This window comes from Macrobrachium nipponense, chromosome 23, assembly GCF_015104395.2.
Source record: "Macrobrachium nipponense isolate FS-2020 chromosome 23, ASM1510439v2, whole genome shotgun sequence".
NCBI classification, from domain to species: domain Eukaryota; kingdom Metazoa; phylum Arthropoda; class Malacostraca; order Decapoda; family Palaemonidae; genus Macrobrachium; species Macrobrachium nipponense.
The window spans coordinates 52,268,703-52,292,702 of record NC_061090.1 but is presented as its reverse complement, the minus strand read 5'-3'; the positions used below and the strand labels follow the sequence as shown (position 1 = coordinate 52,292,702).

Here is a 24,000-nt window from a genome sequence, read left to right as displayed (position 1 = left end):
TTTGTTGGTTTGTTCATTATGACAATTATCAGTGGAGAGGTTCCAGAGTTCATAAAGGTGTACTGCTTTGCTTGTATTTAAATTTGTATGTCATTGTTGCCAGAGGTTTAGCCTTCGTTACGTATAGCCAATCATCCATCGAGAAAGAGGGAAGAAATGATGTCATAAGTTACGTCACGAGTGCGTTCGAAACCTTTTCTCTGAGTAAGTTGGCCCGTCTTCAAAAAAGGTCACTTTTACATTATAAGTACCAAATTTATTCAACCTACGTAGTGCAGAATACACTCAAAATTTATGTGTTGATATAATATGTATTCTGAATAAACGTTATATTTATGAAATGCATAGATAAAAAGTTATTGCGAAAAAAACCGTGTTACAGAGGCCCTGAATCTCATAGTAAGTTATGATAAGTGAAACTAATACGCATATGAAGTCTGTATGAATGCAGGAACTTCAACAAGTTAATTAGCTAGTATATTCAAATTAACATTAATTATATTAATTCCATTTGTCAATTAGCCTACGATTGAAGCTCGTAGAATAGCCTATTTATTACCTATGGCTTAACCTGCAGGGTGCTTGCTCAAAGCAAGCTTGGATTAATACTCAAAAATTAGGTTTCTCATCAAATTTGTGGAAATTTCTTTCCAAAGATATCAGTTATATATTTATCTGACTGATTATCTAATGTATTGTTACCATTGTTATTGGGGAAAACACACTCCTTTATTGTTTTTTCCTTGCTCCCTGGTTATTACATTAGTGGGAAATTAGCATTTTACCTCAGGAAAACCAAAATTGAGTGCATGGCGCTAACTTGAATCGTAATAAATGCATGAATCATGAGGTGAGCAGCCAGAAACAAAGGTGTTTATTTTTTCTTAGCCTAGTCTGTCACAATCCCCCTAAAATTAAAACGTAAGAATGGGCAAGAGCAATTAAATGATGCAAACTAACCTAATCTAACTTAGGGTGCTGGGTCCTCCCTAAGCAGAAAAACTTTGTATCCTTTGCTCCCCTTAAGGGGGGGGCCCTCATCTCCCAGATAACCCAATATAACCTAACCTATAATATCATTACCAAGATGCAACCCAGCCTAATCTGAATAGGCCTTTGGTTCATTAATACTCATGACATATTGTAACTTGGATGAAGACAATGTGAATAACTATGTAGAAAGACAGGCATCTGGTAAATTTTATTGGCAAATTTTCCATGCTAAAATTCCTCTGTAAGCTATAGTAAAGATGAAGTAATGACGATCCAACAAAGAAAATATACCACTTCCAATGAAAGTTTGTTAACTATTGGACCCACAATGCATATTAAAAGCATTGTACAGTATAAAACTTTCATATAACTTTCATTACCATACACAAAGTTCAAGTATTATATATGTACTACCATATTTTCTGCTGATCTACAAAAATATGCATAACCTCTGAACACTCCAAAAAACTATGGTAGATGTACCACTGACAACTACCAGGGGCATCATTTGGCGGGGGGGTGGGGCAAGTGGCCCCCCAAGCCTCAACTTAGCCACCCCCACCCTCAACTTGGCCCCCTCACCCCCAAGTCCCAAGAAGGAACAGCATGTTTCCTTTTTAAATGTGCAATCATAAATACTTAATGAAATTTCTCGTAAATATTGCATTTCTTGATCTTAGTCTGTTTACTATAATAGCTACCAGTGATGATGAGATAAACAAACAGTTGTGGGAGTGTATAATTTTTACTTTAATACCTTGCTCATGTGACTTCAGAAAACAACCTCTCCCCCCCCAACAAAAATCTGAAATGACGCCCCTGACAGCTACTGTTCTTTCTCTGTATCCAGCAGTCTTCTGGTCTTTCTCTTTGCTTTCTGATTAAATTACACACTTTTCACGATAGAATATACTGTAAGGTAGAAAGGTCTGTGCTACCTCACCTCAAATGATGAGGCCAAGTGCCAAAGTGCAGCCTTTTTTATTGTAGTATGTTGCACTAAAACTAGTCAGTTCTTAATATCACATCAGTGTTTACAAATAACACCACAGAAACTGTCATTTTCAGTGAATCTGGATTTGTCACTGGTTCTTAAAAACCTTTTAACAGAAACCCACCCATATAATATATTAGAACCATTTCCTAAAAGTCCACCCATATGACAGATTAGGCAATCATTTCACAAATTATATGAAACTTATAATTTTGAGAATAATTTTGGATTGTCGATTGGTAATGAGAATGCAGCCATAGCAACATCCACAATAACTAGATCAAACATACCAATAGTTATTTATGTATGGATTAATTAGGATCACTTATGTAGATTAAAGGTTCACGAATCCAGCAGCAATTAAATATTAGGTGAATCCTGAGTCTAGAGTTATGGCAATTAAAAAAGTTATACTTCACAGATTAACAAAACTTGCCTACGAATCAGTAATACTATTCTTTGTGCATTAGTTTTAATTTTCCTTTTGATCATTTCAGGTATGCTGCATTGGTGTGCTATGTGTTATTTGCCAGCTCTCCAAGCCGAGTTGATACGTTTCCAAGATTTAACAACCTAATCTTCAGATTTAAACTTATACTCAGGATTAAAGCATTTCCCAGTGTTCCAAGTAGGTCTGAATTGGTTACAAAAGTCTTCTACAATATACCAGTAGTTCAGAATTCTGTTATAGTTGATTTGCCACAATTTACGTAGCATTTAAAATTTAGAAATTGTCACTTTATTGACTTTCCATTATCACAATTAGGCTAACAATATGAATCAGAGTTTTTTTACATTTGAATAATATTTGTACACAGGTTAAATTTTGTATTCTTTACAGTTGATTTCAAATCATTATGACTTGCCTCTGTTGCTCTTTTTATAAAAAAAAAAACAAATGAATCAGATGAAGACAATTAGACACCAAAGGCTCTCATTAGCAGAATAGTACAGTAGCTATTATAACTTTTAACCATTATGATACTACTCACAAAACTTAAGTTCTTGAGAACAGTGGTCCCCTCGTATTCGTGTTCTCCAGGTTCACGGAAATTCGCCTATTTGCGGTATTTTTCTATGAGAAATATACAGAAAATTTTTTTTTTAGCAATTTTATCATAAAATGCACTTTTTGTGGTAAAACTATTAAAAAAAAACAGGTATAAACATTTATAGTGGGTTTTTCTTGAGTTTTACCCATGAAAATAGGCCTGTTTTCAGCGTTTTTGTAGGGGTTCCAACTATTCGCATATTTTAACTATTTGCAGGGGGCTTCTAGTACACATCCCACGCAAATACGGGGCGACCACTGTATCATTCAGTAACCAGTAACATTTTACAGCCCCCCCCCCCTTTTTTTTTTTATATCCATAATTTAATACTAAAAGGCATTTTTTCTGGAATGTTGAATCTGAAAATAAGAAACTGAAAGAATTTAACCGAGTGTTGGATTGTCATATTCCTCATTTCAAAGAAAATGCCATATGAAAGTAAAATGTATATAGCCCACTTTTTAATTGATCACCCCCATGTTGTCACTTATGGATATCAAATACCCAATCCAAAAGTGCAGAGAAAGCAAACATGTTCTATGTAATTAGCCAGTTTTCAACGTTTCAACTTTTGGAATCATATTTTGAGAGGAAATTTTGTCAGAATCTTCATTTCCAAGTTTAGCTCAGTGTTTCTTAGACTGGGGCCGTCAGCAATTTCCAGGGGAGGAGCGTGCCCTAGGGAAAAATTAAAAATTCTCTAATTACATTTGTTATTCTCTTAACAAGAGTGAGGAACTAATATTTGGAAGTTTGTAAAAAAATGCAAAAGTATTGCCTGCTAGTTTCTTATAGTCGTTGGGCTTACCTTGTTTTGTAATTATGTACCTCTCTCCCTATCTAACACTCGCCCCAGTTTTATACCGACACCTTTTATATAGGTGAGCGAGTCAGAGGCTTCTGACATGTCCAATTTAGCAGTTCTCTGGTATTATGCAATATTTTACTAGAAATAAGTGCTAAAGCAGACATATTTCACTGGGCGACACGGCTTCCTCGCCCAGAAATAGATTTTTCCTACGTCAAAATCCCTTTTTTCTCTCTTATTTCAGTTTACTCTAAATCTGGGAGGGATGTTACTCTTAGATGCAAGGGAGGCTTGGAGGGAAGGACCAACTCTTAGAGGGGGTGCGTTGATTAAAACTTTAGGAACCACTAGATTAGCTAGTCCTGTTTTTTAAGAACAAACCTTTGGGACAGTCCTGTGAAAATTAAGAAATGTTTACTCGGTCAAAACCAGAATGCTCAGTAGTCTTATGTTAAAATTGATCCAATATAACAACAACAACTCAAAATTCCCTTACTGCTTTCCATTGTAAGGGAAAAAAAAAAAACATCATTCAAAGAAATGTTCATTTCAAAAAGGAAAATGATACGTGGTCATTACAGTATAATCATTCTTTATAATCTTCCTTCCAAAAATATGACAGCATCTTCTTACTAATAAATCTTTCTGCAAGGTCATTTACATTTAGTCATAGATTTCCTCTTAAAAGAAATGGCAAGTCTTGCTTACCGGTGAATTGCATTCAACCATGAATGACAAAATACCTTAGTACTACAGTAATGTATCTAACATGTAAAACAAGTGACCCAGTTTAATACTAGGTTCCTCCAATTACAAATACCTACCACACAACCTGAAAGCACTGTATCTAAAGGTCATGTCAGTTTAAAACTCCCAAACTGAATTAAGAACTATGCATAAAAGCCATCACAGTATCTGACAATCCCTTCATGATAAAAATTATCATTTGCTAAAGCACTTTAGAAACAGCCTAAGTCTATGAACTTCAATTTTCAGTTACACTTTGTGCTAGAACAACTTCAGAATGCCCTTCACACCTCATTTCATGCCTGGTCATCTTCTCGTATCTCAAGGATGTTAATTCCTATAAGTATTGGTAGGACAACTGATATCATGTACACACTGCATATGTCATTAATTCATTTTAAATCTAAACTAATCAGCTTTTCAGCATACTTTCAAGGAATCTGGTAACTTTATATGAATCCTGCATAATCACAGTCATAAATACTATTATTAGATGCTTTGTAGAGGGCAGCATGGTAATAAAATGATAATGATGAGCTAAATCTACAAATTGCTCATTCTAACCATTACTAAGCTACTTCCTAGGACTTAAACCATCAGTAACGCAAAATGTATCGTACAAGAAACAAAATGATAACGTCAACGGCCTACACCTTTCGACAGCATATCACAAGAATTTAAAGCCAATAGTCTCGGGTATATCTTCATATACCATTTACCCTGTAACTTTAATTGACTGGAGATGAACAGCTTTGTGGCTACTCTTGCTGCTCTCCATATCTAGTTAAAATAATAACATAAGTATTTTAAAAAGCAGTTTTGCATAAGTAACTAATTATACTTCAATGACAGCAATCATAGGAGGAACCCAATTTTGTGATGTGCCAGCCAACCCTTCCAACACCAGTTTTCTTATGAAGATTCTGTAATAACTGCAGTCTGCTAGGAGTCAACAGTGGTTTCCAAAACATTAGATATTGTATGGTGACATACCTTAGCAAAACGCAAATGACATGTTAATAGCAGATTATGAGTTATATGCCAAAATGAAGTGAAATGATAAAAAAAGGACTAGTTTTACTGCAAACAGCAGCAGCAAACACTAGCTGCTGCAAGCATCTAATAACAGTACGGTGCCTAATGGCCGCAGTGGTATTCTTTGATACCTTGTCTCCCTTGCTGAGTCATAGTTATTTAGAATAGAAATAGTACAGTTAAAAATCAATAGCTATTATTGTGTAAAGCTGTGACCTTTTTATTCCTCCCTTGAACATTCAGCAACAAATGCAGCATTCAAACAGCTTTTTGCCTCATCATAGTGAAGTATGATTTCAATCATCTGCCCACTTGTAGTAAAAGAGACAAATGATCATCTCTATAGATCTCTTACACAAGTCTAAATGCTTTATGTATACTTTAACTAAATATATATCTCAGAAATTCTAAACCTATCTAGAGAGGACCTGTTTATCATCCGAGATATTTGGCAAGAATACTGTACAAATCTGTCATCACTTTGAAAACTTTAATTTGTGCTTACCACAAAGAACAAAACAGTTCAAGGTAAATAAAGGACAAAAAAATATTCTGGAGAAATGAACCTGGTCCACTCAAGGAAATGAACAGCTCACAAGAAAACAGCATTCTGTAGTATATATAAATAAAAAGGTCCCACATATCAAACTATACTAAAAATGAAAGTGATTAATCTACCCCGACTGCACCATGTCATTCATAATGGAGTCTGCACTTAATGCTCCTTCACACCAACTACTTCACACCAACTATTTCTTTCATCATCTTCAAGGCTATTTCACTGCTGTCGGCTGGGACCTGAAAAAGTGAAATGCACTTTGTATAAATAGAAACACGTAGTAAATTTAGTGAGTTTACAAACATAACATTTTAGGCAAGTTTCAGTTCAAGAGACTAATGAAATTCCATATAATTAAAATATTTAGATCAGGTTTCAGTTTTTTTTTTTTTATAATAATACAGTATACACTGTTGAAATAAAAGTAGGCTTGGCAATTAACAAGCAAGCCAAGTGCAGACTGGGTAAAGGCTGAGACACCTCATAAAAATTAATATATGTAAAGTGAATGGAAGTATACGTATGTACTACTGCAATAATTGATGTTCCTGTGCTGCAATACGTATGTTTGTAGTTGGAACCATTGTTCAAACTTTTTTAGTAAACTGAACCCATTAATTTAATTATCCTTTACATCTCATTAAAATCATAAAATAGATTGCATGGAGCTATTTAGATATAGTGAGTGACTGCTCAGTTTCTTTAAAATGCAGATTAGTACAGGCTAATCAATCACAACAGCAATAAACCTCTACAAATTTATTCATTGGTAATAAAAAAAAATATAATTTGAGCAACCACAGTAACAAATTTCTTCATATAGAATAGAAAAATAAACATGCATGAATGAAAATTACCATGTGTCCAGCATCCATGATCCAGTAAAAGCTGAAGTTCTTGTATGACTTTGTGAAGGCTGCCGTTCTACCATCTGGAGCTTCTATTGGCTTCCTTGGGGACTCTAGCCATTGTGGAGTTCCAGCCCACTTGAGGTTTTCAACCCATTTTTCGACACCTGGAAAAAAAAAGTGTCCTTGTTAAGAAAAATCTAAGCTATATTTTCTTTTGGTTGGTTCGGCACAGTCCAAAGATCCACACAAGTTATTTTATGTCCTTGACACCCTACCATACTCGTGGGCCACTACTGGATAAAGACTCATTCTGGCCTGAGGCCAGCTTAATCTAAATCGATCATACATAATTTTCAATCACATTCCCAGATAAGGCAGTATGTAATGCTATTTCAATCACATTACCTGATAAGGCAGTAATACAAACTAAAATTGAAAAGTAGTTGAACCAAATTCCTAAGTCACATTTCTGCTCTTACTGGGCTGGTGCAAGGCTTGAAAACTATCGCTAAAGAAAGTCATGGAAGTAGGACATTGAGACAGGAAGGGACCACAGTTGAATGGAATAAAGGTGAAGACAGAACACAGTGCAGCACAGGACGTAAAGAATACTACATATTTTAAGGTAATTTTTTGGTGCTGTCTACAGAACGCCTCACATGGCATATACAGTGTTATACAGTGTAGTATTCCAAAATATATTAAACACTCAGTCAAGCTTACAATTGGTAAAGTTTTACAACCTTAAGGGTTGGCAAGACTCATTACTATTGTAGTATTATTGTTATTATGTTTTGGAAGAAGACTGACTTTGAGACATTTCATTAAAAAGATTGGCAGTATGTTTCTTCTTTTCAGCAAGTAAATCTTAAAGCAGTTGACCCAAGTTCATCAATTACCCTACGTTTTGATAGTCCATATTATCTTACAGTACAAAAGGAAAATGGCACCACGGGTACATACAGGGCATATTTATACCCAAAAATGGGTTTAAAAAGAAGGGTGTCAATTTTTATTGGATGTCATGGCAGGGGAGCTCTCTTATTAGCTGCAAGTCTAGCTGTGGCACCGGGAGGTTCTGCTCAGTGGGCTCACCTTTCAAGGATGCGAGGTGGCTGTTGTGTTATCTGAGGTGTGCCTCATTGTTCTTTGACAGTGGTTGGAAGGAGAATGGCCTGGGAAATGATGAATGTAAAGGCTATGGCAGTCTGTGTCCCCATCAAGGATTGTAGTGTTTCTTTTGATTAATGGGCATTGTAGGTCACTGCCATGCTTCCTCATGCAGTGTTGGTCTACCACCCCTTCACCTACATGTATATTCTGTATACCAACTGTATGAAGAAATGCAGCAGCGCCACCAACACCAGGTGACTGAGAAATGCTGCTGTCCTTGGCAGTGAGACAGACCACTGCCACCTCAGCTACAAGGAGGCCCTCACAATTCTTTGGTAGTAATACATGTTCAACATACTCAGGAAATCCTCTTTCTTCAAACCACCATTAGGAGAACAAAGAGGTGTGCCTCAGAAATCATGCAACAGTCACCCCACCTCCTCCAGTGGCAAGTCCAATCAGCAGAATCCCTTGGTGCCTACCAATCAGCAACTCTGCCACTCAGCCAAACTCAGTCAATAGGAGAGCTCAGTCCTTATTATCCAATAAAAAATTGACAGCATTCTTTGTAAACCTGTATTAAATGAAGTTTGGCCAGCTGCTTTATGATTTACCTGTAAAACAAAGAAACATATGCCAAATTGAGAAGGGGGCAGCGAATATTCAGGTGCATACACACTGCCATTTTTTCAATGAAGTAGTAGTATTATATTATCCTATTTGACTGGATGGTATTTAAAGTGTGGGTTCCAGGTTGCATCCTGCCTCCCTAGGAGTCCATCACTTTTCTCACTATACTTATACGCTGTTTCTAAGAGCACACTCTTTGCATGGGTCTTGGAGCTACTTCAGCATCTAGTTCTTCCAGGTTCCTTTTCAGGGATCTTGGGGTCGTGCCTAGTGTTCCTATGATTATGGGTACATTTTCCACTGGCGTATCCCATATCCTTCTTACTTGATTTTAAGGTCTTCATATGTATCAGTTTCTCTTTCTCAGCTACTCTGGTGTCCCATGGTACTGCAACGTCAATGTATGTTGCTGATTGACAAAATTCTTCGTAATTTTGTCAATCAGCAACAAGTCTGGTCTATTGGCACGTATCACCCTGTCTGTTTTGATACCATAGTCCCAGAGGCTCTTGGCCTGATTGTTTTATCTTATTACTCCCTCAGGTTGGTGTTCCTCCAATTACCATGTGTCCAGCAAGCCAGTTGTGGTTTATGCCCCTTTTATTTTTGAACTGGTTGTGTGCAAGTGCTGGACACTCAATTCCATTGTGGTTTATGGTTTCATCTTTCATGTTGCACTTGCATATGGGTGAGATGTTATTTCCATCTCTTGTTCTTTGGACATATCTGGTTCTTAGAGCATGATCTTGTGCTGCAGTTAGCACTCTTTCTTTTCCTTCTTAAGTTATCCCCTCTGTAGCCATTGCCATGGTCCATTGCTGGCCAGTTCTTTAGTCTGTCATGTACTGTCCATGCATTGGTTTGCTATGCCGTTACTCTGTTCTATTATTATTATTGTTATCATCATCATCCTCATCATTCATCATTATCATTAAATAGTTTAACTAAATTACCAAACTCCTCCAACAGATTAGGAAGAGCCTGCTACAGATGTTCACATTAATGAGCTGATATCATCCAATGACTGGTAGATAACAATAATGAGGACAATGCTTCATTACTCAAAATCAGCTACATGTACCATGTACAATACATTAAGAACATCCACACTATATTATATATTTCAATACAGAAATGAAAAGCGATACCACATGTTATCCTGTGCACTTACCTGGTGTGTCAACAATAAGATCAAGCTGACCATTATAAACCACAATCTTTACTGCTGTGTTGTTGAGAAGAGATTCAACTGGAATAATTAAAGTTCTTATTAGTTGTTGCAGCAGATACATTGCTGTGTGGATGAACAATGTTTTTTATTAACATTTCAAGGAAATAAAACAAGTACATTCTCATCACATGAATACTGACAGTCACATGGGAATTAATTCAAGGCACTATATATTATATCCAAGAATTTCTGTTGATGCTCATTTACAGGCAAGTAAAAAATATGTTCCATTGTCTTTAGTAAATAAAAGAAATAAGTGAAAAGGTAAGAAAAGCTTGTCCTAAAATTTCAAACGTAAGTGATTTCACATGCCAACCGTAAGAAGGAACTTACCATTTGGCACAGCAGTAGCCATAAAGTCAGCTGACAAAGCATCGAAAACGCTTGCACTCTGGCCACCCCATGTTACATTCTTGGGAATAATCTTTAGTTTATCCTTAACTGGACCATTCATCAGCTTGTCAAGATTAGCAGACACACTGCCCACGTGGCGTTCATAAAGGTGTTCTGTAAAATGAAAGCAAACATCAATAAAAGCATAAGTAGAGATATTGCCTTTTGTCATAAAAAAATGAAATTGAAAATATTGACTCTTAAAATGGTACTATAGTTTAATCAAATTACTGACCTATGTGAGGAGATGAAAATTTATGATGAGGGGTTGGTATAGGCTCTGGGGTTGTTGGAAAAGGCCCAAATGCACCCAAAATGTGATTGGGATGTTCTTCTGCTGTGCTAGTCTGCAGTTGGCTGACTTCGTGGCTTGAGGAGGAAGAATCTTCAGGTGGATTTAGAATATTGTAGAAGTTTACGCCATTGGTCAACTTCTCTACCAACTCCTCAGTTTCTGACCACAACATAGTTGCATTTTCCATCTTTCCTGCTTTGACAGCATCAGACACAGCTTTGGATTTGGCTGCAATGGCTGACAGACCAATCGAGTCAACCAAAGACTGGAAAGAGAAATCAAGTATTAAATATTATACACCAAAATGGCATATTTATGCTTAAGATTAAAAATAAAACAAGCAAAAATGATGAAAGCCAGCTATACAAATCCCTCATGGATCTTGTTCTTCTTACCATGTTGAGAGCTGTCTTAAATATTTGTAATATGCTTCCATTGTCACCCCATGGATCTTTTTCCTCTTACCATGTTGAGAGCTGGCCTTAAATATTTGTAATATGCTTTTGTTGTCAAAGTATAGCATCAGATACTATCATCATTGTAAGTTATGTTTGAAGATGTGGTCCATCATACAAAAATTATATACCAAAATCATAAAAACAATTTGGGACCACAAAGATCTAGTCTATGCAATCCCCAAGTCACTCTTTATTCTTTGATGAAACCAATCACTATTACTTGGTTACAATATCTAATAATTAGGTCATTCTGAGTGAAATGAAGGGCATCTCACCTTTTTGGTGAGAGTTTTAGAAAGAAATAAAAAATACCATAGGCCACGCTCATAAAGACAATGTCCACAAAACTTTCATAATCTTTCAAATTCTTTCAAGGCACTCACCGTGGCATACAGGAAAGGTCCCCATGAATTGACTGCATCAACAGGTGAAATCCAAGAGTCCCCAAGAGCCACTCCAGCCAACTGACATGTAATCTTTTTGGCCTCGACTGCCTGTTTGATACAAAATACAATAAAGTAGGTATTAAACAAGAGCAACTCTATTAAAACTAGTAAAAATGTGGCGAAGTTTCTTTGGCCCAATCACGTTTTCTGTACAGCATATATTGCTGTATGAGACTCAGCCATGACCCATGAAACTTTCAGCCAATGCCCAGTGGTGGTCTGTGTTGTGGGCAAACTTTTCAGTGCAAGGGGCAGTTTAAAAAATTCACAACTTTACAGGACAGCATAGAATATTAAGCAAAATAATTAATATTCAAAATAGACAACATAAAAGGCTTTTAAAGAAATAAGCTAATGCCATTAATTTTTATCAATATTTTAAATTACTGTAGAAGGTTCACATGCAATGCATTTATTTGAAAGACACACTCATTCAGTTGGAAATCAATTTTTATTAATTAGTATTTTAAAGTAAGAACTTCAAAGGAAACACATTTGAAAGATATATTTATCATTAAAAGTACAGCAAGTCGAGGCAAGATCTGTGTTTACTGCAAATTTTGCATTTATCATCTGTTGAATAGTTATAATTTTGCATCCTTTAATAAGCCCTGTATTTACCAAAGATGAGAGTATATATGACATCTTGTATTTACCATAATTTATTCCCACTGCACAAGTGATCCATCTTGCATTTATAATTATCTTAAAGTCTTTTTTTTTTATTGATCATAACAGCTGAGATACACATGCCAGCTCTTGCTCTCATTATAAGGTTTATGTAGTTGTAACAAATGGATCATAAACTTGGATTGTGAGCATCCAAAAATTAAATGGTGAAAATACTGTGTAGTCAACAGTGCTGAACCTGCCACCATACCAAAAGAGATGCTGATGCAGTAATGATGAATTCTAATGAAGCATAATTAGTGTAATTTTTTTTTCATTTTACTTCAGGCACAATTTATAAGATAATCTCTGACTGCAGGTTGAATCAATGCTCTCGTTTTGATGGTCCTAAAGGAAGAGCCAGAATGAAATGGTGGTACTGTATCCTCAAGTATGTCACAGAAACATGAAAATTAATCTGCTATTCAGTAGCATTTCTTACCATTACTCTCTTTCGATGCAAAACAAAAAGCAACATTTTCTTACCTTCTTCAGACTCTGTGCAAACTGAACGGCCATTTTCCCTCCATAAGACTCGGCAAATATATAGAGGGGAACAGTTTCGAATTCTGGAACCTGAAAAAGTCGAATTGAGGTTTTAATTAGGAAGTGAATAAAAAAAAAGGCAGTTTTTATGGTCTGCGATCTGAAAAAGGGCAGATTTTTACGGTCTGTGATATAAAATAAGGCAGTTTTTAGGGTCTGTGATCTGAAAATAGGGTAGTTTTTAGAGTCTGTGATCTGAAAAAAGGCAGTTTTTAGGGTCTGTGATCTGAAAAAAGGCAGTTTTAGGGTCTGTAATCTGAAAAAAGGCAGTTTTTAGGGTCTGGGATCTGAAAAAAGGCAGTTTTTAGGGTCTGGGATCTGAAAAAAGGCAGTTTTTAGGGTCTGTGATCTGAAAAAAGGCAGTTTTTAGGGTCTGTGAGATGAGGGAAGGCAGTTTTAGGGTCTGATCCGAAAAAAAGCAGTTTTAGGGTCTGTGATCTGAAAAAAAGGCAGTTTTTAAGGTCTGGGATCTGGAAAAGGGAGTTTTTAGGGTCTGTGACCTGAATATAAAGGCATTTTGTTATGTCTGTGACCTGAAAAAAGGCAATTTTTATCAGGAATTGAACTCTTGATACCAAAGAGAAGTTTAAGGCAGATTTCATTAGAAACTATGCATCCCGGCAGAACACGAAATCAGATTAAACCAGAAACTGAAACCGAAGGGAAGGTTTGAAATACAGCTGAATGAGGTTTAACAAAAAACTGGATGTTTGAGCTTCTTCAAAGGAAATTGAGCTGTGTAAGAAAAAAAACTGAAATCTGAAAGAAAATGAAAGGCTTTTCATCAGAAAGTAACTCGTGGGGCCTAAAAATTCCCAATTTCAGTTATTATTTCTTGCATCCCATTCACCTCTTAGACTGGTATAATGATACACGAGACAAAAAATAAGATCCTTCATTTTAAAAGGATCTTTTATCACATTTCTTTGGCTGTCCAATCTGCATTTTCATCAATAATAAAGTTTTGTGCTAGGTTATTCCTTTGTCGCGCCAAAACAGAATAAATAAAGGCTTTTGATTTAAAATAAAATAAGAATATACACCTATATGAAGCACTACGTACATGCCCCCATATATTTATTTTATCAGTGTGCAACGCAAAGTCTACAAGTAAATTACTTGACATTTCATATTACCACATTATTGGATTCACAGTCCTCCTCATTCTTGACTGTAAAATTCGACCTAAATTTCATAATCAAACAATCCATCATTTCCTCTTGCCAGTTTCTCATCGTTGTATCCTCACACCATTAGTTTCGCCTACACCTGGCCCTCTCAATGACGCAGATATGACAAGAAAGACCCCATGACGCTTTCAAGGTTGAACAGGTGGGCAGTAGTCTTGTGATCACCTGCGGTGTGTGACGTACTTGGGGAAAGGGAACCTCTATAAACAATGATCAAGTTCAAGAATAGAGAGAGAGAGAGATTGATTCCTTAAGGCTTTCCGCGTTAGTTGTTCTATAATTTGGCCTAAATTTTATATTCTATTCTATTTTATCCATACAGGCGGGTGCGTATATAATGAGAAAAAATGCATATATGCCAACCCCGTTTAACAGCATTAATAGCAATCTTTAGCAAATTTAGATCAATAGTAATAATAATAACAAATGTTGCGAGTCCGTGTATAATTTTTAAAACTCGTTACAAAAAGTTTTCGAACCCTTCGCTGAGTTCATCTTCAGTCCAAATGAACAATTAGATACACCATGTACTGAGGTGAATTTAAAAAACAAACAAGAGTCGTTGGAGATTGTTGACACCGGTCGTTAGAGAGTTTTTTCCAAATAATAATAATTACAAGCGAAGGCATAGTTAATATATAATAATAATAATAATAATGTTCTAAGGGGTCCACGATCATAAAAATGTTAAAAGTTCGTGTATAATTTATAAATTATACACGAACTTTTAACATTATTATTGTGGACCTCTTACAACAATGTATATACTCTCGTGATAGAGAGTCCCCTCCCCCCAAAAAATATAATAATAATTATAACCAATGAAAGGAGCACTCTAGGAAACCTTTAGGGACTCACCTTCTTGAGGAAACCCTTCATGAAGGACACCAGGTCATCGGCGATGGCCGAATTGTTCCGGGCCAGGAGGGCCGTGTTGTTCACGTAACTGAACCCGGTGCCGACGGGGTTGTCCACGAAGAGCACGTTCACCTGCTCCGTCTTCAGATGAAAACAAAAAGGGAAGGATTTAATCACTATATCACTCACTCGTTCATAATGAATCATAGTAATTTATAAATTTCAATTTCGTTAGGGCGTTGAATAATCCTGACGGCGTTTGATGACAACAGAAAGGAAAAAGGAGGGATTTAATCACTATATCCTCACTCATTCATAATGAATCATAATAATTTATATTCATTTTCGTTAGGCGCTGAATAATCCTGATGGGTTGTTCCGGCACTCGGTCCTCAAGACCTGAATTCCGTCATCAATCGACTGTTGATTTTTTTTCTTTAGCTGTTTTAAACAGGCGTCAGTGTAGCGTTGGGCATCGGTGCCGGAAGTGTGGTATTGGGTCAAATTTCGCGTACATAATATATACGGCACAAAATTTGAACCCAATAACATACTTCCGGCCAAAGATGAACGCGTGGAAAACAAATTGTGAGGATAGAAAAATTTCGACTCATAGATGACGGTTTTAAGTTCTGCATTATCCTTGAAATGACAGAAAGTTACTGTTTGATGATGTCATGATGTACAAAGAACTAACAATTGATATTGGACGAGAACAGAACCAAGAATTAAGGTGTAAATATTAATATTTCGGGATACCAACTCTTAATTTTTTTTCTAAATACGCCAGCAGGAAGCATCACGCTTTGAAACGGCACACTACAATCATTCAAAATTAAACATCGACCAATTAAGCGTCTGTACGGACGGTTGGAAACAAGTAATTTTACCAAATCGCATGATTCTGTAAACAGGATTACGTTGTATGCCAATTTTTAAACGAGCTGAACCCTTATCAAATTATGTAAATGTGGTAACACACGCGCTAAATAAACTAACTCGCGCACAGATTCAGTTTGACATTCCACTGAGGGGTCAGAGATGCGTATTTCTGGTGATAGAAGTTCACTTCTCGACGTGGTTCGGAAGTCACGAATATAAAGCCGTTGGTCCCCTTGCTGAAAATGGTTCCATGCAACGTAAAAACACCATGCAAACAAACAAACAAGATTCAGTATGAATGAAAAATTGAAGAAAAAGAGGAGGAACTTACCCACGCATTAGTCCTATTCTGCATGGCCTCATCCTGAGGACCTATCTCGAGGAAGTTCCCGATGCCCGTCGAGGACGCCCCCGGTCCGCCCTGCAGCCAGAGGACCAAGGGACGGGTCTTGTAATCGACGTCCGCCGTCGTGTAGTACAGCCAGAAAAACATGTAGGCGCCATCTCTCACGGTAACGTAACTCCAGGTCTCTTTGCCCGTTTTGATACGTCGAGGCGCCGCTGGAACAGACGACAGACATTATATAAGACGAGATTAATGTTTCGCCGAATGGATTTACGCTATAATCGCCTCCCGTGGGGAGGTAGTGCTGCGAGTCCACCTCGCGTGATGCACTGTAGGCATTAGTTAAGGTTCTTTATAGCGTCCCTACTGTAGGCCCCAGGCTGCAACACCCCCTTCATTCCTTTTACCGTACCACCTTTCATATTCACTTTCTTCCATCTTAATGTCCAGCTTCTCGTAACAGTTGACTCATTGTGCATCTGTTACACCTGTCAAACCCTCTTACTGACTGTCCTCGTAGGTACCAGCGCTCGGCCTCCGGCATAAATTATATAGTATTCTGTTTTATATATTTTATCATCGCTGGGCAAATAAAACGCACCCCGACCACTGACCTGATATAAATACATTCAACTGCTTCATGCAAATGAACTGATAACTGCGCGATATCCTCTCTCTCTCTCCTCTCTTCTTCTTCTCTCTCTCGTCTCTCATCATCGTCTCTCTCTCTCTCTCTCTCTCTCTGTAATAACTTATACTGTCATGTCACTTTGGCTGATAATACCGATAACGAAAACTAGTATTAAAATGGTAAAAACATTCTCTATACCTTCAGTTCCTAAGTGTAAACAAAAACTATATATTATATTATATATATATATATATATATATATATATATATATATATATATATATATATATATATTATAGGTAGATAGTATCTTCTCGGTAGTTTCGACAGTGAAGTAAAGGATATTTTTTTGCAAACTGGGCTGTTAGTATACATCCTGTATGTATATATATATATATATATATATATATATATATATTATATATATATATATATATATATATATATATATTATAATATACACACACACACACACGCACCAAGTGATGTTTTATCTCGCGTCAACTGAAAATTCACATTAGGTCGGTCTTGTAAAGCCATAGTCATCTATGGAATGCAGAATATATATATATATATATATATATATATATATATATATATATATATATATATATATATTACATACAGGATGTATACTAACAGCCCAGTTTACCACAAAAAAATATCCTTTACTTCACTGTCGAAACTACCGAGAAGATACTATCTACCGAATATTCATAATACCATAAACACGGCCCTCCTTGAAGCACCATCCATTCAGAAATTCAGATCAATTATTCATTCACTTGTTCCTTGGACAAAATCATGCCAAGGATAATTTATTCCACTCTCAGCTCAACCTTTTCATTCATTTGTCAAGGGAAGGCCGCTGCCAAGTTAGCATTGCAATATCTGCAATGTCCTTTCGTACGAAAATGCCACATCACTTGGGTATGGGGGCCATGAATTGTTGGAGGGGTGGGGGTATATGAAATGTGACGTCTAAAACCCGTAGAGTTTTGTTGCAGTGTTGACCATGTGCAATATTATGGTAATTAGACTCGAATGCATTCCGTTTCAACGGTACGTTGCATAGCCAGTATTATGGTAATTACTCGCAAATACATTCCGTTTCAACAGTACGCTGCAGAACCGTTAGTCATTTGCGCAACACTGCAGAATTGCAAACCTCTGGTTTTCTCATGGTTAGTTCAGATTTTTGTACGAGAGAGAGAGAGACTCACCATCGTTTGACTGTTGATTAGAGGAGATATATACATTATATATAGTATATATATATATATATATATATATATATATATATATATATATATATATATATATATATATATAGAGAGAGAGAGAGAGAGAGAGAGAGAGAGAGAGAGAGAGGCTGACGAAACCTGCCTTCCATCTTAAAAGTTAATTCCACTGCACTCTCCACGTGACTTAACCCGAGACGAACGGGCGCGCCAAGCTCCGGTTATCGGTTCGGGAATTTCCTCCTTGTGAATTGCCGCTTCGAATTAATTAAATATTAAATAATAATAATAGATTTTATTTGTGCTCAAAGCCATACACATAGAATATACTACAGAGTAGTAGAGACAATAACTTACACGCTACCTGGATACACGAGATAGCACGAAAAAAAAAAAAAAATGACATCGGCAATATCCACACAGTTGCTGAAGAAGCATAAAAAAACAGTCATGTTAATGACAGTTCTCCAAACCCTCCCGCGAAAGAGGAAAAGAGGTGATCCGGCGTCCAGTTTACTTAGGCACGTGCTTTTAGTGAAATCTGCTCCCAAACAGTGTTGTTTCAACAACAAAAATTTAAATGAATACGTTATATTTTATTAGGAATCATTTTTCTGTACTGTTTGACATGCACATTATTATTTTTTACATTTTCGTTCCGATAAATAAATCAGACATAATATCCTATCATTAAATTCATGTATCTTTAACTCAACGCGAATCGCATTTTTCAGATCTTTTTAGGTTCTTCCATAGACCTTTCCTACCCCCCCAAAAACAACAACAACAACCTAGGCTTACTTTCCAAGTAAGCAAAAAGCCGTGCAGGAAATGTGAAACACTTAATTTTAAAGACTCTTCCATAGAGCTTTCTTACACCCCCAATAACAACAACAACAACAAAATCAAAGTAGATTGTAGGCTTAGGCTTACTCCCCGAGTAAGTGCTCAGTTAGAAGCTGGTTCTCAGCCGCTTGCAAAATCGGTTTCCGAAATGCTTTGCCAAAGTTTCGTCAACAGTTTGCAAAGCGTTCGCTAACAGTCCCCCTCCCCCGCTTTGCGTAGAAGCAGGGCAGCTATAACGATCTGAAATGATCGAGGAACTGAATGGCGTGAAAGGATTAAGATGATGGAGGCCTTATGCAACTAGATTTCATCGATTCCATGAAAAAGCAGATGAAATATGATTTATTACAACATTATTGTGAATATTGTTTTTATACTTCAGTAATATTAAAGTTAAATACAACATTCAAGAATTATACAGGGTGTCCATAAGGTCCCAGTACCATTACAAGTATTTATTGCTTGTAATAGCACTGGGAATTTATGGACACCCTATCTATATATATATATATATATATATATATATAATATATATATATATATAGTTTTATATAGTTTTAACAATTAACGGTTTTTATGTATTCGTTCTGCATATTAATAAAGCCTGAAATAATACGTTCACGCATTTCATTATTAGCAGTAAAACAAAAGAGTAAAGTGAAATACCAGCGGCAATCTGTATTTATTATTTATTTACTAAGGAAATAAAAAATGAGACACCAAGGCTACACTCGGACACTTGTCGCCCCTGTGGGGAGGGGGGACCAGAGTGCCTGCGTGCCTTCGGCCGACACAAACAAACACGCCCCTCAGAGTAAGCCTAAGGGACGCCGCCGATGACGTCACACGCTCTGGTTTTATGAATGAAGAGGCTTGTAGTACTATGAAGCGGTAACCGTAGAGGCCGATCATTCATGGTCCGAATCCAATAAAAGTAGTAATCCCGTTGGGTGGAAAGTAAGGTGGAAGAAAGAGAATACGAATGAAGGTACAGTAAAAGAAATGAAGGAGGTTGCAGCTAGGGGCCGAAGCCACGCTGCAGAGAACCTTAAGTAATGCCCACAGCGCATCGCACGAGGTGCACTGACGGTGCTAATCCCCCCTACGGGCCATGAATGATCGACGCGCCGAAAGCACTTCTACGGTTACTACTTAGTACTACGACGAGCCTTTCATTCATAAAACCGGCGCGTGTGACGTCATCGGCGACGTCTTTTAGACTGGCCTTTGAGGGTGGGCGTGTTTGTTTTGTGTCGGTCGGGCGCACTTTGGGGTCCTCCCACGGGGGGATGATGGCCAGTGTCCGTGCGCGGCCTTGGTGTCTCATTTTTATATATATATATATATTTGTAAATGCGTTGTACGCATTTCGCATTATCGTTGTTTTATTAGATTAGTGTTAGATTTAGCTGCTGGCCTTGTGCTAGCACGACTTCTTATATATATATATATATATATATATATATATATATATATATATATATATATATATATATATATATATATATATACTTAAAAAATCACAGTAGATGCACGTGACTTCATTAATTAAGCGAATACCACAGGAAAGTGATTGTCAGAAATCCAAGTGCTTTCGTCTTTACTAAGACATTGTCTTAGTAAATTACCTATCGGACCTAATGACCGGCACTTGATAAACCCCATTTACGCGCCAACAGAAGACCCCATCTCCTCCCCCCACCCACCCGAAACACTAACGCCCCTGGGGCGGCTGCAACATAATGAAACGGGGGGCACGGCCATGCCCAAACGGGTCCCAGATAGGCCGGCCTGGTGGAAAGGCCGCTTGCACTGGTGCCCTGATAGGCTGATGATGATAATGATGCCCATGGAGATCCTCTTAACTACCCCAGTGGAAATTTTCAAGAGATATGTTGCAGCGATAGTTTAAATATCTGTGAATAAATCTATATATATATATATATATATATATATATATATATATATAATGTATGTATTTATGTGTGTGTGTGTGGTCAGTTCGTTACATTATATCTGTTGGGGTTATTGAGTTTTTAATTATAATTCATTTTTTTTTTTTGCATAAAAGTTCATGAAAAAGCATTGTTCGTATATTTAAAACTTTTACATTCTTTATATTTTTAGAGGATTACTATTCACTTTTGTCTTTTGCTGATATATATATAATACACACACACACACACACACACACACACACACACACATATATAGATATATTATATATATATATATATATAATTATATATATATATATATATATATGATGTATCTATAAAGTTTTTTAAATTTTTTTGCATCAGAGTCCATGAAAAAGCAAAGCGTTTATATTTAAAATTTTACTTATTTTTATATTTTTAGATGATGATTATGCACTGTCGTGTTTCGCTCTCTATTTTGAGTTCACTTCCACTTCGCTAATTTCCTGTAACTATTTTGCTGCTGATACTTATATGAATATGTCTGTGTTAATTTGAATTGAATTGGCAAACGTGCCTACCTAAAAACTAAGCATACCCTTAGGCACACGTGCCTACATAAAAACAAAATCAATCCGTTCCAGGGAACAGTGCCAAAAATAAAGTGAACCGGAAATGCCCAAGTGCCCGGGCAGTCCACACAGGCGCCAGCCTGTCCTGCCCCACGCTTGTTATCAAACCCATCCCCTCTTAGATAAGCAGAGGGGAAGAGGAAAGTCATAAATGAATTTCATTGGGAAAGAAATCCGCAAAGCAATTAACTTGGGTGAAAAAAAGGTCTAAAGAGCAATTATATTGAGAGAGAAAAAAACTACAGAGCAACTAACGTGATTGGAAAAAGGTGGAAAAAGTTCAAGAGAGCAGTTAAATTGAGAAAAAACTATAGAGCAACTAACGTTATTGGAAAACGGTGACAAAAGGTCCAAAGAGCAATTAAATTGAGAAAAAAAAAAAACTACAGAGCAACTAACGTGATTGGAAAAAGGTGAAAAAAAGGTCCAAAGAGCAATCAAATTGAAAAAAAACTACAGAGCACTAATGTGATTGGAAAAAGGTGGAAAAAGGTCCAAAGAGCAACTAACGTGATTGGAAAAAGGTGAAAAAAGGTCCAGAGAGCAAGTAGATTTATTAGAAAAACTCTATAGAGCAATGAACTTGATCGGAAAATCACATATAGCAATTAATTTGACGGAAAAACCTCCACAAAAACAATTAACTGTCCACAGAGGAATTAATGTGAATAATATACTCCACAGAGCAATCACACTGAAAAAAAAAACTTCTCGGAGAAATTAAATTGATTGGAAAAAAATCCACAGAGGAATTAACCTAGCTGAAAATAAAACTCCAGGGGGTAATTAACTTAGCTATAAAAAACAGGGTAATTAATTAACCTGGCTAAAAACAAACTCCACTGAGAAATTACCGTCACTGAAAAAAAAATCAGTGGAGAAATTAACTCGACTGAAAAAACTCCACAGAGAAGTAACTTTGACTGAAAAAACTCCAGAAAGCTTTTGACTTACAAAAAAACACACACCACCGAGCAATTACCTTGACTGAAAAAACTCCACAGGGCATTTTTCTATATACAACAACAACAACAAAAATTCACGGAGTATTTGACATAAAAAAAAAAAACTTCATCGAACAGTTACCTTGACTGAAAAAACTCCACAGAGCATTTGGCTTATAAAAGAAACACACACACAGTATTTGACATACAAGAAAAAACCCACCAAGCAGTCACCTTGACTGAAAAAACTCCACAGAACATTTGACTAAAAAAAACCTCCAAAGAGTATTTGACTTACAAAAAAAAAAAAAAAAACTCCACCGAGCAGTTACCTTGACGGAAAAACTCCACATAGCATTGGACTAGAAAAAAACTCCACATAGCATTGGACTAGAAAAAAACTCCACCGAGCAATTACTTTGATCAAAAAAAAATCCACATAGTACTTGACTTTAAAAAAAAGAAAAATTCCACGGAGCTTTTGACTTACAAAAAAAAAAATAAATAAAAAAAACTACACAGAGCAACTTGCTTTAAAAAAAAACTACACAGAGCACTTGACTTAAAAAAACTACACAGAGCACTTGACTTACAATAAAAAAAAACATACACAGCACTTGAATTTAAAAAACTACACAGCACTTGAATTAAAAAAAAACTACACAGCACTTGACTTACATGAAAAAAAAACTACACAGAACACTTAACTTTAAAAAAAACTGCACCGAGCACTTAACTTTTTAAAAAATACACAGAGCACTTGCCTTAAAAAAAAAACTACACAGAGCACTTGACTTACAAAAAAAAAAATCAAATAAAACTACACAGAGCACTTCGACTTACTAAAAAACTACACAGAGCACTTGACTTACAAAAAAAAATTAAATAAAACTACACAGAGCACTTCGACTTACAAAAAAACTACACAGAGCACTTGACTTACAAAAAAAAAAAAAAAAAAACTACACAGAGTACTTCGACTTAAAAAAAAAAAAACTATACAGAGCGCTTGACTTACAAAAAAAAAAAAAAAAAAAAAAAACACCCAGCAGTTGCCTTGACTTGAAAAACCTCCAAAGAGCAATGAACTTCGACTGAAAAAAAGGAAAAAAAAAAAACACACAAAGAAGAGTGACCTCATGTGAAAGGTACTGAATACAACAAAACCTTCAAGTGAAATTGGAAACCGGAAACTGTCCCTTATGAAGAAAACAACTTTCTCTTGAAGGAAGTAATTATGCCTAAGAACGGATGGGTGTGCATTCTAATCAGAAAACGCACTTTACAGTGAGAATTCGAACATATGAACTGGACATGGCACATGACTCTTGCCTGTTATTTCAACTCTGCATCACAATTTAACGTCAGTGAGTTCTGTTTTCGTGTACTTTATCGTTTTCATTTGTCTCGCAAGAAAACGGTCATTCTAAGACTGCAGTGGCGAAATACCATTTATCAACGGAAGTGGAAACAACCTCCCTGCATAATATAGACATCCTCTTCTATCTTTGCTTACTCGGGTAGTTAATTAAGCCTACAAACTACTTTTTTGTCGTTGCTCTTGTTGGGACGGCAGGAAAGCCTATAAAGGTCTGAAAAAGGTGTTTTGCGTTGAGTTAAAGATACAGGAATTTTAGGATAAAATCCATGAGAATGTGTACACAAACAAGTAATATATGCACAAAATCTGT

General features: G+C 36.4%; 1 protein-coding gene and 1 long non-coding RNA gene across 3 annotated transcripts in view; one reads left to right on the top strand and one right to left on the bottom strand.

The window, feature by feature from the left end:
- LOC135200627 (uncharacterized) overlaps positions 1-24,000 on the top strand; it is a 57,971-nt gene that overhangs the window by 2,250 nt on the left and 31,721 nt on the right. Inside the window, exons 2-3 of one of the 2 annotated variants that reach the window (XR_010311345.1) lie at positions 2,485-2,615; positions 9,752-9,983. This is a non-coding gene — a long non-coding RNA (uncharacterized LOC135200627). Of the gene's footprint in view, positions 1-2,484; positions 2,616-9,751; positions 9,984-24,000 lie in introns of those variants that run through there. The other variant, XR_010311344.1, reaches the window with a different exon arrangement.
- The window catches only part of LOC135200616 (retinoid-inducible serine carboxypeptidase-like), a 67,153-nt gene continuing 47,575 nt past the window's right edge, over positions 4,423-24,000 (bottom strand). The window contains exons 2-10 of the mRNA XM_064229233.1: positions 16,082-16,311; positions 14,869-15,009; positions 12,761-12,850; positions 11,543-11,653; positions 10,642-10,966; positions 10,347-10,520; positions 9,954-10,031; positions 7,046-7,203; positions 4,423-6,427 (exon numbers count right to left, since the gene is read on the bottom strand). Coding sequence (XP_064085303.1) covers positions 6,365-6,427; positions 7,046-7,203; positions 9,954-10,031; positions 10,347-10,520; positions 10,642-10,966; positions 11,543-11,653; positions 12,761-12,850; positions 14,869-15,009; positions 16,082-16,311 — 1,370 coding nt within the window. The 3' untranslated portion in view covers positions 4,423-6,364. The remainder of the gene's footprint in view (positions 6,428-7,045; positions 7,204-9,953; positions 10,032-10,346; positions 10,521-10,641; positions 10,967-11,542; positions 11,654-12,760; positions 12,851-14,868; positions 15,010-16,081; positions 16,312-24,000) is intronic.